At 40.9% G+C, this 15,729-nt stretch overlaps 1 protein-coding gene across 1 annotated transcript in view; it reads right to left on the reverse strand.

Annotated features, from left to right (window-relative positions):
* Positions 1 to 15,729, reverse strand: part of LOC126754250 (uncharacterized) — a 34,377-nt gene extending 18,648 nt beyond the window's left edge. Inside the window, exon 1 of the mRNA XM_050466255.1 lies at positions 13,357 to 15,729. Coding sequence (XP_050322212.1) covers positions 13,357 to 14,408 — 1,052 coding nt within the window. The 5' untranslated portion in view covers positions 14,409 to 15,729. The remainder of the gene's footprint in view (positions 1 to 13,356) is intronic.

Consider the following 15,729-nt stretch of genomic DNA (forward strand, 5'->3'; position numbering starts at 1 on the left):
GTCAGCACCATGTCGTGCATATGACATACCTTTCCTGTAAGGATTATGCGTTTTTTTCACATTTTCTTACTGCAGTAAAATTCAGCTCCTTTCGCTCCCGCCACTCTTCCGTTTTGATTCCATTACTTTGTGTTTTATAAATTACCGCTTTAATGCGTAAATTTGCTTTGGCCATTCAGTGCATTAATTGTGTAGTATGCCTGTAATCTGCATGCGACCTCAATATACTATATATTTAAAGAAACTGTTACAAAAAAACAATTATTCTCTTTAACAACGAAGTAATGCAGTGTGTATATTTTGAGGAATGGAGTTCACAGAACCTTTCCGTCAAAAACTGACTGAAACTGCTGGAATGAGCTAAATCTACAAAAGTTAATCCTTATAATAGGTGATCCAAGTATAGGTACTTTTTCCAATAGCCTTTTTTGACAGATCATGCGTGAGTCGTGTCAAGCTGTCGTGTTATTTTTGGTCAGTGAAGAAAATATAGCAGCCGTAGTTGAGAGTGTATAAGAAGACTGTAGAGAGTTGATTCGGCACCGTTTGCATCAACTCGGACTGACGTATGGAGAGACTTGGCGCATTTTACGTCGAGATCATAAATTGGAAGCATATAAAATGCAGCTTGTGCCAGAACTGACCGCTTCGCTCTATGGGCCTTTGAAAAGTTTCAAGAAGATCCGCCGTTTTCGAGACAAACTTTGTTAATCGATGAGGCCATTTCATGCAGAAAAAACAATGGTTTAGTGTGGTTTGTGGGCCATGAAATCATCGGTCCATATTTCTTCAAAAATGATGCCAGTGAGAACGTAACCGTCAATGGAAGCCGTTATCGCCCCATTATAACCGATTATTTGATATCTAAAATTGAAGCTCGTGATCTTGGCGATATTCGGTTTCAAGAAGACGGCGACACTTCCTCCACGTCGCAACAATCAATGTATTTATTGAAAGATTACTTCGGTGAGCATATAAAAATGTGTGATATCCGTTACAGTAGGGCTTTTTTCTGAGGGGATATGTAAAGTTTAAAGTCTATGCTGAAAATCCCGCTTCGATTCAGGCCTTGTTCGAACCTCAGCTACCAGTCGAAATGCTACAAGGAGTCATCGAAAATTGAACTCAACAGATAACCCATCTTAGAGAAAGCCGCGGCCAAAATTTGAAAGAGATAATCTTCAAAAAATTAATGCAAAAAAATGTTCTTTCGAATTATAATACACATTCTCCATTAAATTTGAAGTTTCTGTGTTTTTTCTTTAAAAAAGTAGGGAACCTTGAAATGCATCACCCTTTTATGATATTTACTTCGGGTTCAGGTTTTTATATTATAATTCAGACTTAATTCTCGTTCAGTGTTCCTTCAACATGTTTTTTAAGTTTAGTTCAAAAGACTGTCTTGTCTAATCACTTTTCGACCGACTTGGCTGCCGGAGAAATCTATTATGGTTTGCTAAAGGCCAATATTTCCACTAATATCGTCCAAAAAAGCATTATGCGATTCATCAATATTTGCAACACTCTGCCCATAATTATTTCTCCGTATTCAAATTTCCATTTTAGTGCTATTTATGTGCGTCCGTTGTATACTCATTCCTATAGACATACTCGCATATAAAATTTATGTTAGTGACTGCAGGAAATTAGTGGGCGTACCATTAGATTACTCCGCTATTAGGCAACATAAACTTGAAAATAATTGCGGTCACTGTGGGTGGGCTTTGTGATTTCATAAACGTATTACGCTTGTCCTTAAAGGAATTTCGAATTATTAAAAGAAGATAAATAAAAACGAAAAAAAAAAAAATATTTTGACAGCAAAGAAATGTGCAATGCGAACATTAAGTCGTTGATTGGCGAGAAGGGAGGGCTAATAACGTTGCATATGTTGTCTTGTTTTCGATTTGAGATCAGGGCTTCTTAGTTCTACGTTTCACCCTATGAAAGGTGAGTCAGTCTGCCTTTTGTTAACAAGAGTGTATTCCTGTTTTAATTGACACAAGACATCTTCAAATAGCTTATTGTCCAAGAGAAAGTTACAATCTCCGAATGTATTGTTAAAATTGGATTAATGTAACATATAGCTGTGATTCAAATTGACCGATCAAAATCACGATAAAAATCGTCATAAAAGATATTTTTTGTGTTAACTCAATTCTCTTGATTGGTTAACTGAAATATACAATCATAGTCTTATTACAGCCTTAAAGATCCTATAGAAAAGGGCGGTCTAACGACCATACAAAGGTAAAAGTAATATTATTTAATAAAAGTAAATTTGACTGTGGGGTGTAATGGGATATATTCATGCTTCTGTGTAAGCAGTTACAGTCGTGGGACAATAGCCAACTTCTACTCTTTTGTCCTCGAGCCTGGGATCCCGGTTAAAAGAGCTGGAAGAAGAAGCCTCAGCGGAGCCACTCCCACATATTTGGTTTAAGGGTTCGCTGAAGTCTAATTGCAGCGTCTGTTCACCAGAGGTGCGGCTGCGAGCGAGTGTCCATCTTGAAACAAGCGACGCGCTATATAAATGTGTAAAAAACTTTATACTACTTGGCCAGTACGGTTGTGAGCTGAAATGAAAGGCGAATAACAACTTCGGATGAAATGCTCCACTTTTGATGAGCTAGTTGATGTCCTAAAAGTAAAGGCTGACATAACAACCGCCTAACCAATGCGATGGACGGGACAAGAAAGGAGACGAGTAGGTCCTTGTGACTTTTACTACAGGTGCCATATAAAGGAATGCAAATTCGGTGTGGGAATCGAAAGACTCAGTCGTTGAGTCCTGGCATTCAACCCGGTGGTTGCTGATTTGCACCCACGCCCCGACGGAAGAGAAGGACGATGCCCTCTATGATCTCTTGGAGCGCACCTATGTGAGCTGCCACGCCAATATGTAATAATTGTGCTTGGCGATTGTAACGGCATGTATCCAGTGTCCTTGACGAACGTACGCTCCGAGGAACGAACATCGACTTAGACCACTATTTTATTGTAGCGAATATATCCGCCTGCTTCTGTATAGTAAAGCACGCCGGTCAGCAAACACATTGGTTTTCGCAAAAAGCGCAAGAACGGCTGGTACAATGGCGACTGTCGTGTCGCAATTGAGAGAAAACAGGCTGCTTACCTCGCAACGCAACAATCGACCACAGCACCTACGGGATGGGATAGGTAGCCAGAGTTGATGACGGAAGCGAGACGCATATACAGACAAAAAAAGAAAAGGAGTATGAAGAGCTTGACAAGCCAGCGGCCAGAATAATGATCAAAAATTCTACGATAAGATGGGACGACTAAAAGACCGCAGCATACTCTTGTAGATCCCAAAGTGGTGATCTAGTGCTTGATTTTCAGAGCAAACCGAACTTCTTGCCTGCTGAACGCCAGTGAAAGTTTAACATCTGGAGATGGCGAACCCGATTCCCAAGTCCATGACAATGGAATATATGTTCCATTGTCCGACTATGAGGAGGTTCGAATAGCAATTACCCACCTGAAGTACAGCAAAGCGGAAGGGGCTGATGGATTACTGGCAGAGCTATTCAAATACGTTGGCGAAGAGCTGACAAGATACATCCCTCATTTTCTTTACAAGATATGGTCGAATGAAAGCAGTTCCGATCATTGGAGCCCAAGAGTGCTTTGCCCAAGCCACAAAAAGTAACCTCATAATCTGATCCACTTACAAACAAATTGATTGGACCTTATCAGTGTGGTTTTAGACCTAGAAAATCAACTATCGACCGTATTTTACCATATGCCTACCTTGGAAAAAACCCATGAAAGGGAGATCGATACAGACCACCTATTCGTCGATTTTAAAGCCGCCATCGAAACCACGAAAAGGAACTGCCCTATCGCCTGAATTTATCTATGAAAATATATTTGATGTAGAAAAAATGAGTGTGAAAGGGAGAAACGGAGCTTTAGGTATATTTAAATGCATTCACCGGTGTCCTTATTTAATAAATAGAAACTGTGGAATGTGTAAGTTTTTTTGTTTGACGATTTTATAACGGACTCTGTGGTTTCAAAATCATTAATTCTGGATCTTTTATAATACAGAAAAGACTATAACATATTAAAAATAATGAACACAGTTCAGGTTTTAGTTCTATGAGATCTCAAGAAGGGGCTGGGATGTAAAAGACTTTGCCGAATAAAGAGGTTGTATAAGGATTCCTTAGGGTTCTCAAAATAGATCATTATTTAAATGGCGACCTCTGTAATAGATCTAATACTTGTAAACTTTATCCACTTTCCCAGATTTGATTATAGAAAATAATTAGAATACTGAAAGGTTAAGGTTACAGTAAAAGTAAAATTTTTGGGGAGCTCTTTGAAGAACCAAATATAATAAAGACATAAGATATCGGTAAAGCAAACACATATGTTAACACCCTGTATTGATTTTAAGTATGATTTAATACTCCTTAGAGCGATTAAAGTAATATACTCTTTAATAATCACTCATTTTAAAGTACTTTGGTGAGACCAAATATAAGGATTCATAAGAAATCAGTAAAGCAAAAGTTTCTGTGGCCACCCTGTGCTGATTTTGAGAGTTTCTAGAACGAATGCAGTGGTCTTCTCTAAATGCTTAAGGACCTTGACGACAATCAGTATAATGAAGACAAGAGAATTTGGTAAAGATAAAATTTGTGTGGACACCCTGTGCTGACTTCAAATGGCTTTCATATTTTTCGGAAATAATTTTGTGAAATGGTCAATATTCCTGCCGCTAGAAGAAGAGTTGAATTGCTCGACTCAATTTGTTTTTATAAATTTTATCCTTTAGTAGTCGATAATTATAATATTATTCAAATGAAGGCCGAAATTCGAATTCACGCCAGCTGGTAGACGACCGCAAATTACAGTTATAATTAATGCAATAAACTGAAATTATAACTTTATATATATTTTTTTGTTGTTGCACCAACAAATACTATGATTCAGCTACATGTTTGTTTTGTAATAAACCATAATCATAATAAATGACAATACTACCGGCTGTTGGCTGACGAAAAATAGGTTCTTATGTGCACATAATAAACCCGGATAAAACCAAGCACACACCTACACACGCACACTGACTTACACACACATATAGAAACAAATATGTAAATGCTTATAAAATAATGGAAATTAAACTTGGCATCAAACCGTGAGCACTCGAAACAAAAGTAAAGGGTGTGCAGAAAAACAACAAAAACAACAACACCTATACAAAAATAAAAAATAATAATAAATAATAGTGCCAACAAGGTAATATTTACATAGCTTGAACTCGCGTTTACGAGGTTGTGATTTCATTTGCCCGCGACCTGCAGCGACGTGGGTCGCCGGCGGAGGTGTGTGGGGTCATTGCGTTTTGCCACTGCTGCACGTGTGTGTGTAACGGTGTAAATGCGCTTGTAAATGTACATATAATGACAGAGAATAAATATTTCGTGCAGTGCCACGATAAAAAGTACAAAAAACAACAACAACAAGAAATTAAAACAAAAAAACTGGTAATAATAAGTAAAAAATTCGTGTTCTCCAATTAATCGCGTTGGCAGGCCAACTGTGAAGGCTGAGCGGGTGCTGAGCGCGAGCTGAGTGGATAAAAACCATTTGTAGTGCTGTGGCAGATGGAGCAGGTGCAGCAAAGGTGCACAAACAACATGCCGAAAATGTCAAGCAAAGTCGAGAGGAAGAAAAAAAGGAAAACAAAAAGCACTTACAAATAAGCACAAGTAAGGGAAGACAAGAATCAAGCACTGAAATAGACCTTATGAAAGCTCTTTCCGGTACCTTAAAAGAACCTTTGAAACTCAAATCTCTCAAACATACTTTTATTTTGTGGATTTTTTCTTATTGATATAAGGTTTACTGTTCTGTTAGATAAATGGCAAAATTTTGAAAACAATTTCATAATGTCACTCACATAGGAACCGTAATTTCTATTGACTAAACTGCCCCAGTTTTTCATCGGTTTTCACAAGATTCGCTAGAGGCGATTTTTTCACGCACAAAATCATCTACTAAAGACAAGAGCAGATAGTAACCACCTGGCTGTCGACTATAATCTGGCAGCATAAGAATCTTCTAACCAAGATACGGGAGCGTTTAGCAAATCACTCTCGTTGTGTATTGTCTAGCGTTATCCTGATGAAAACAAAAATTTCTCTTCTGTTGGTCGAAACTGAAGCTGGCGTTGTGATCTTGCGTTTTACTGATGAAACAAAGTTCTCCTCCAGTTCACCGAAGCTGAAACTGGCCGCTTCTGGTTGATTGCTTTCTTCAAGTGTTCCAACTTTTGACAGTACAGACCCAAATTTTTTGAGTTCGGTCGCAGGCCAGCAGCTAATAGGAAACGATTACCTGGCAACCCAACCAAACACATAGCACATTTTTTTAACCGCGAATCTTGGCTCGGCTTCCGTTTGCGCGAGCTCAACGGGATTCGACCATTGCTGTTTTCGCTTGCCGTTGCCGTAAGTGAGCCACTTTCAACAGCGATTTGCACATGAAAACTAGGTCGATGAGGTTTTTTGCTGGTATGACATCCATACATTGAGCTTCTTTTTGCATTCAGTCTTATTTCAATCGTTCCAAACGGGTATTTATGCAATGTTTAGCTCCTAGGCAACCGAAGCAGTACTCTCAGGAAGGTCGGACTCGGCGATTTCCTTTATTTTAGCAATATTTTTTTCGCAGCCTGTTGCAGCATTGACAACAAAATGATCGGTACGGCATTGAAGAGTCCAAAGTAGCGCGTTATGGGCTATATTTTTGGCCCCCGACAGGTTAACTAAATTTTGTTATATGAGCTTTGATTCAAGAAAAAGAGAATCTGTAAGTAACTTCATACCTCTAAGACTACTAAGCTACTGAATGTTATAACACGTTTTTTCTTGTCCTCAGCCTACCATAGTAAAACACATTTATTGGCAAAATTCGTAGTACCTTTCAAGGTGATACACTGATTATAGCGATTCTATTACTTCTCTCTTCTGTCCTATAACGTTAGGTAATAGTCGCTGTTGCTGGTCCTTCCTTTTTACAGAGATTCACACAATATATCTATGCTCATTTCAAAATGTAGACGCCATAACCTTGCCAGTCGACTGCTGTATTTTAACGCTTTGGAACGGGTTCATCGTGTGCGGTCCACTGGAAAGGTTATCGATTGCACTTCTGAGTGAAGTGATGAAGCCACGTTTCATCCAGTTTCTCATATCGATGTAAAAACTTGGCTTAATTATGCTTGAATATCTCCAAACACTGTTCCGAATTAGCATGAACTCGTCGTTGAACAAAAGTGAGCTCGCTCGGCACCCACTTTTCTTAGAGCATTCTACTATCCAAATATTTCCTGTGTTTCCTTTTTATCAATTTTATTACAATAGCAAAAGTTGCTTCACTCAAAATGATATATGATACACGGCCTTTTGAAGGTTATGGCTAACTAAAAATCATATAGATATAATTCAAATAGCGCCATTTATCTGTCATGCCGAGGACTTGTTGTTGGTTTTGTTCTGACGGGTATCTAATCTCCGTTAGGATGGTAAAGATTAGATAAGTTGTCTTCGAAGTCATCCAACGGTAGGACCAGAAAACGTGCTGTTTCAACGGGATCGGACCATAGGAGGAGTAGTGTCAGATGATGGGGTTAGCAGGGTATGCAAAGAGGTGGTTAGTGTTATGCGGGGACACATTGCACACTGGACATTTGATATGCCAGGGTCGATTCTGGATAAGTAGGACTTTAACCTGCTACAGTATTTAGAACGAAACTGCGCGGGAGTCACTCCTGATTCTCGCGGCAACTCGAGCTCTTCGTCTGCAATGGATGGAGGTTTGACTCCAAGTACGCCATTCACTGAGAGGGAGTCGGTGAAGGTGTTAATGGCTCAACTGGGAATTGCGGTCAGTGTTTGTCTGAAGTTTGTTGCATCCGAACTTTGGTCGGTGTATTGTTTTATGTCGCCGACGTAGTTGAGGAAGAACCGCTTGATACTCCTAGGAGGCGGTTCTGCGAAAGCACCCCAGCAAAAACTGATTGGAGTAACTGAATTATTATCTTTTGGTAGGGAACACTAGCTATGTTGCTGATGGGCGGGATCTTCTTCTCTTCTTTATTGGAGGATGGAGCCAAGTGTTCACTTGGGAGTGTCCAGAAATCATTCTTTTATATAGTATATGGTTCAAGCATCTCACGACTTCTTCTGGTCTTCGACCAAGCATCCTCTGGGTAGCCGAAAAACAGCAGTTTTAAGGCGAGGTAAAGTGATAAGGCGAATTATCCCTACCGAGGCCTGTGCACTGGGTTTGAGATCCGTTATTTTGATTATTTCACGCTTTTTCGAACAACCGTTACTATTGCAAACCTTCAACATATTTTACAAGCATATTCCGCTAGGGTATAAATAGCAAAACCAAAAATCTCAAGAAAGGATCACACCTTACACCGGCACAAGTAAGAGAAATAAACTCAAGCAGCTCGTCCGTGCGGAGTATGAGCGGCAAAACGAAAATCAATTTTAATTAATACGAAAACAATAATAAAAAATTCACGACACGTTATGCATGCCAATTCTGTCATATAGTAGGGCCATACGACAGGAGGTCACCGATATGCCTCGCTACAAACACACATTCTTGTAATTTATAAACACTTTCATACATATACATATGCACATATAAATATATATATTCACACGCTTAGCTAGCAGCCTTTGGGTTTGAATCTCCATGTATGGCTGTGCGCGTGTCTGTGTCATTGCATGTCTTGTAAACTATGCCTGCGAGGCTCATACGAATGTGCATATGACAAATAAGACTCTTGCATGTCACAGACTATGGTATGCCCGCATGACGCGCACAGTGCAGCTAGAATGAGATAATTATGGATTTTTTCTCTCCATATTCAACAAAAAATTATGAAAAAAATAATATAATAATTAAGTGGCAAGAATTTTGTTGTTAAGTTGGCTCGCGTCATTCTGCGAAGAGCAGCGCGTTACCAACTTTCTCATTTTTGTTGTTGTTTTTTTTTGATTTCGCTGTTTTTGGCTGAATTTCACAACATTTGCTGTAGTTTTTATTCATTTTCTTCGCTCTCTTTTAAATTGACATTCCAAAAACTTTATATATTCAGTGCAGTCGCTGCATCTTTTTTCACTGCATTGAGTTGTTGTCGTCAGCAAGCTCACATTTCCCTTGTTCATTTTCGCATTATCTTTTTCTCAAGCAGCTATCTCATATTCTGCCATCAGTTTATACAACAACTGACAGTCAAGTGTCGCCTCAAAGTCTAATGCTGGTTAGCTATGACTGCAGCCCTATCAAATAAATGGGAGTAACAACTTGACAAGGCCTTCTGGGCTTGAAGTAAAACACATTCAGTTGCATTTATTTTTAGTTCGATAATGCCGCTTAATACAAATTAAGTGAAATCGCTCCTTTACGCTCGATTTGTTGTACCCATATGAGGAGGTGATAGATTTTTAAGGCAATCTACCGATCAGCCCTTTGGGCGTGAGGGATGGTATTAAACGTAAAAGCTCAGACACAATGGCTACATTAAATTTCATTCAATTGACAAGGGTGATTGTACCCACTAGTTGTAGTATTGGTTCAAGTCTCGGATGAGGTCGAATAAGAGGACGGGTTTTAAAAATTCAAATATTCTAAGAAAATTCTCTCCTATTCCAGTAATACCTCCACTCCGTTGGAAGGACCAAGTGGAGAAGGACCTGGCTTCGCTTGGAATATCCATTTGGCGCCTCGTAGCGAAAAAAAGAAACGACTGGCGCGCTGTTGTTAACTCGGCTATAATCGCGTAAGCGGTGTCTACGCCAATTAAGAAGAAGAAGATTCCAGTAATAGTCCTTTCTTTGCAATGTAAGGTCCTCTCTTTGAGAAGTAAAGTTAGCTCTCGAGACGAACAAAAACCAATCTACAAATCACTCATCATCCTCGCCCTGCTATATGGTGTATGGTGCTTTGCGCATTGGCAACGGCGAATATCGCATTCGGTGGAACGAATTAAGAGACAGCTAGGTCATGTCGTCCGATTGGACGAAAACACTTCAACTCTGATAGTATTCGACGCAGTACCCCTCAGGGGAAGCAGAGGAATTGGAAGACCTCCACTCTTTTGGAAAGGCCAGGTGGAGTACGACCTGGTTACACTTGGAATCTCCAATTGGTGCCACTCTAGCTCTGAGAGTATTCGACGCAGTACTCGCCGGGGGAAGCAGAGGAAGAGGAAGACATCCACTACGTTGGAGAAGAACTTGGCTACACTTGAAATCTCCAATTGGCTACAAACAGCGGAAAGGAAGAATGAATGTCGCGCTCTTGTAAACTCAGCCATAACCGCGTAAGCGGTGTCTACGCTAATAAAAAAGAAGAAGAAGATCGGTTTTGGATAACCTTCGTCGTAGGTGTCGAGGCTTTTTCAGTTTCTAACAAAAAACTTACATGGAAGCTCAGGGATACTCGGCAGATAAAAGGTTATCATTTTAGTCTTTTTGTCTAGGCTTGAAAGAAATACATGTAATTCCCATACCATACAATACCCTTTACCAAATATTAAAGAACAGAAGTTGCGAATGATACTACATAGTACGTACTTGATTGCCGTAAACGCTTCCTAATTCAAAAAAAAAAAAAACATGTTAAAGCTAAGTCCTTAATTTCATCTATTCGAGATCCAAAAGGAACCAACATTCAGCAGATAGTATTTTATTTAATGCTTGTGAATTGGGCACTATGCAGCTATTCATTTGACATGTTCGAACCAGCTGATGCACTTCTTAGAACTCGCGGTATTGACCCTTGTTTGTGGTCTATTAACTTTAAGGAAATACACCAAAACCGTCTGAACTGAGGCTTAAAATAACAGTGTTGTGAACTTAAGATGAACGGAAATTGTTTTAAGCCCATTTCCCTTCATCTAACTGTTGCGCTTCAAAAAATCTATAACTTCTACAGTCGGATTTTCATCAAAGTAGCCTCGGTGTCCTTTTTCAGACTAATTTGTTTGTGTGATAAGAAGTCACGTTTTTTGTCAAAAAGGTTTATTTCATATTTTTAGTTTTGTATCTTAAAAGAAACTGCATTTATTTAGCCCAACTGAAGAGTTGAATCGAAGTATTTATATGGTGGAGGTAATTAAATTCTGAAATGACACAATCAATGGACCTTCGAGGTATCATTAAGCATCGTTAAAAGAAAATATTGAGAGCTGATGGAATGTAATGGACGCTTTCCAAGTCTAAACACTAAATTAACTCAACAGATTTTACAGAGAGTTGAAGTCCCTGTCCTCTAGCGTTCTGGCGTTGGACCTCGCGTCAACTCAACAAGTGTTGGCCGAAATCTCATATGTGCGGTTGGGCAATCTTTCTGGCCAATATACGTAAGAGTTCTATTGGATACTGGATCTTTCTAGCGAAGGCTGGAACGTAAGAGTTCCATGCCACTTTGAAATGATGGATGTTATCAGTGAACACTGCCTTTTGGCACTCACGCGGCGAGGCTAAATATTTTATAGGACGCATCTTGTCAAAGTTACATGTAGAAAGATTAGGTGAAAATTTCTAAACACTGTCTCCTACACTATCCAGCATTCGCCAGTCTAAGATCAAAGCATCTCTGTTGCCATACCTTCACAAAACAGACGATTTGATCGGAATTGATATTATACTTATACTTCCTTATGACTTCTGGGCATAACAACGGACCGGCGTCTCTAGCTGTACAATTTTGATTATTCGAGGCTTCAGGGATATCAGCCTGCCTACCTAACTTAATCTAGGGCTTTCAACTTTGGAGCAGTGAACCTACTAAAATTTCTCGAGTTGGAATTTTAAAGCCTTGAAGTCATCACCACTTCTCTTCAACGATTGATATGAAGCCTGTTCCATACTTTTATATATGTAGAGTACTCGTACCAAGCTTTTCAAGTCTATTATCGTTCATTCTTTAAAGTCGAAAACAATTTTTTAGAAAGTTTTGGGCCCCCACAAAAAATTAAGATAGACTTCATACAACTAGACAGAAGGTCTATGGGTTCAGCAAGATCTTTAACAACTGTTCGTTTCAGAATGTGGCTAGAAACGGGATTTCTTTTATGGAACCATTATACGATTAAGTGCCCGGAAATGACGACAGAAAAAAAGTTCTTGGAAAGTTTTGAGACATAACCTAAAAATGGAGATAAGGCTTCATACAAGTAGACAAAGGATTTCTAGGTTCAGCAAAATCTTTAACAACTATTACCGTTATATGATTAAGGGAGCGGAAACGAATGAGCCTGTCGAATAATTTTGCATAATTTAAGGTTCTTTTAGTTCCCATCATATTTATGCGGCATTTCGTCTAAAGTACAACACTGTCTTTCAATGATTGCTACAGGCATGTCATTTTTACCGTAATTTTCCACATACACATCCAACATTTGTGAATGTTTGAGGTTATATGTTAGGGCTCACGTCACTTTTTCGCTCAATGCACTTGCATACAATCAGCTATATGTATGTATGTATGAGGGTTGAACTGTATTATAGCTGTTGTTTAGTGCGGGCCACTGTGCCACATCGGACACACGTGACCTTATTTTCGGCCTGCAATCAGTGGGCGCGTTTAGTGTCATAAGCCAAAACAACGGACGGAAAATGGGCGCCGAACTGAACTGCCGCAACAACAACAATAAAAATAGCAAAACCAATAAAACCAAAAAGAAATCGAACATGTGGAAAATGAAAAAATCGGCAAGAAAGTGATAAGCAGGCATAGCGATGCAAAGTATTGTATGTGTTTGTTTTGTTATGTGTATGTGTGCGTTTAGGCGCTCAGGCCAACGGCAAAGCGAATTGCAAATTTTGCGCGATGGAAAAAGTGCGATTTTTTTGCTACTTTCACTTGTATATATATGTGTTTGTGGAGCGTTTTTTGTGCTGGGAAACTCCGTGTGATATATCTACATATATATGTATATATATGTGTGTGTGTGTACTTCTGAAGCGTACTCACGGCACGGCCGTCATACACATACACACACATATATACATACGCTTGTGTGCATTTGCGTGACACTGCGGCAACTTTCGCCGCCACTTCGTTGCTTGCGTTGTATTTGTTGTTGTAACTTTATGTCTTGTCTGCAATGTTATACGTGATTTGGCACTCGAAAGTGTCGACATTTTTTTTTGCTCACCCGTAAAATTTTTTTGGAAAACCATTTTTCTTGCGCTTTCTCTACACTAACACACACACACTTACGCATATACCTAAACACTTACAGAGTTGCGCGGAGCTTTTTGAGCAATGCGCGCACAAAGTACTCACTTGAAATCCTTGTGTAGGTCAGCATTGCTGCTGGCACTGGAGCCATCCTCACTGCCGCCAATGCCACCATTTGCCGCGTTGGCGCCGCCACCAACCGCGCCCACCAGCTCCTCATCCGCCAGCTCACCGCTACTGCCAAGCGCGCCAATACCGCCATTGCAGGCGGCGCCAACATAGACGCCAGCACCACCTGGTGACGGCGTTTGCTGCTGCTGATGATGATTGTTGGCGCCAGTGGCGGCATTGTTGGACTCATCCGCCGTGGCTGCGCCATCGCTATCTGACGGTGCGCCAACATGCAATTTGCTGCGATTCTGTGCCTGTTGTTGCTGCTGCTGCTGTTGTTGTAAGTGTTGTTGTGAGCGCTTAGAGTTTTGCTGCTGAAAGCGGCGCTGTTTTTGCCGCTGCTTCTGACTCTGCGTGTAGTTGAGTTGATTTTGTTGCACCGGACTATAGCTGGGTGGATAGAGATTCTGTTGGCTCTGACTGTGACCGTGACTGTTGTGATGATTCGCGTTTTGATGCTGCTGGCTACTATTATTACACGACTGACCGTACGCCGCGCTGCTGAGCTGACATTGACTCTGACTTTGTGTTGGCGGTGGTGGATAGTGATTTTGCGGCAATGACTTTGGCTTGTATTGTGACGCGGGCGACGACGATGATGGTGGCGGCGGCAATGGTCCCAATGCATGTATGTACTGTTGTTGTGGTGGCGGCGCTGGTGGCTGCTGTTGTTGTTGATGTTGGTGATGCTGTGGCGCTTGCAGGCGCAAAGGTGTCTGCGTCTGCGTGTGCGCCGGCAACTGCGTTTGCACTTGCGCTTGTGTGGTCGGTGTGCACGCGGGTGGCGGCACCGCGCCCGCTTGCGGTGGCTGGTTATGCTCTTGACTACTGCCGTTCGAATGTAGCGCGTGCATCGGTTGTGGCATGTCGAGCGCCAACAGCTGGCGCAGCAGATGCAACTCATCCTTGTAGGTGAATTCATCTAGTTTGATGCGCTCCAATTGGAATCGTATTAAATCACTGAGGGCCAACAACGAAGAGGCCATAGCTTCCGCTTATTGGTTTTTAACATTAACACCGCCAGCGACAAGGCAAAATAAGCCGACACAACACCAAAACCGTAACGCGGCGCGTACCGCGCAGTGAGCGCGGCGTGTGTATGAATCGTAAGCGCAAACAGACACACACGTAGACACGCGCGCGCGCATACACATGCACATACACTAAAAAATATTAACTTTTATAACCACAACACGTTGCGCGTTAAGTGAATAAATAAAATTACTATAATTACAATGACTTGTCGTTCAACGGTAAAAGCAGTAGTTGCATGAATAGTCCACGAGTCAGGGTGAGAGAGGCGTTGTAAAGAGCGAGTGCACGCGCACGGTTTAGTGGGTAGCGGGTGTGTGTCGACTATTAACTGCACGGCATAACGCGACAATAACAGCGCGTCGTCCAGCGGCAGTGGAAATCAGGAGGGCAGCGCGCTGAGCGGTTGGGCTACGCGTTGTTTAGCGGAAATTTTGGCGCAGCTAGAAGGACGGCCTTTGACTTGTGCGTTTTGTTGTTTTTGTTTTATTATTGTTATTGCTATTATTTTTTGGGTTTTTTTTTTTTTATTGCTGAAAGCGCCGAGGGGTTGCGCCGCTCGGCGGCCGAAGCGCTTATGGCTCAGCTCGTAAGTAGTACAAAAATCGAAGGCTCGCTTGCTGTTTACTGCTAAACAAACGAAAGTGAAAATCGAAGTAGCGTATTAATTTGTATATTTTCTTTACCCTTATTAATTGCTGCAGCGAAAAACTTTTTCGTGCCACTTTCGCGCTGTGGCATACATTATTATTCGGTTATTTTTCTTCCTTTTCGCTCGTTTGACTTTCACACTCACGCACTATCGTCACCGTCGCGTAGTACCGTCAATGCACGCGAAGTGATATACGCTCGTCTGTATAGTATAGAAATGTGGAAAATACCGTTATCCGTGAAGGTAACGCGTTACCGTTTTATTTTTCACAAAGTTAGATTTTAGCTAGATTTTTGCACTTTTCTTGCCACCTCCGCTGCCGCCGTTGTTGCTGCTTTTCTGCTGCTGCTGCTGCGGCTTACGTTTTCAGCTGACTTTGGTGGCACCAACACGGACTGGTGCTTCGCTATTTTGCTTAACCGTTGCCACCATAAATGCATTAGTCACGCTTGCGTTCGTTTATAATTTTATAATCATTTTATATTTTTATTTTGGCGTTCAATTGCACGATTTGATGGCTTTTCTACGAAAACGTTGCGCTCATATTGATTTTTAACATTTCGCCAAATGAAGTACTCGACCACTCTGCGTTTTTTGTATTAGCGACGACGTTTTGCACTCGA

Source organism: Bactrocera neohumeralis, chromosome 3, assembly GCF_024586455.1.
Source record: "Bactrocera neohumeralis isolate Rockhampton chromosome 3, APGP_CSIRO_Bneo_wtdbg2-racon-allhic-juicebox.fasta_v2, whole genome shotgun sequence".
Classification (NCBI taxonomy): Eukaryota; Metazoa; Arthropoda; class Insecta; order Diptera; family Tephritidae; genus Bactrocera; species Bactrocera neohumeralis.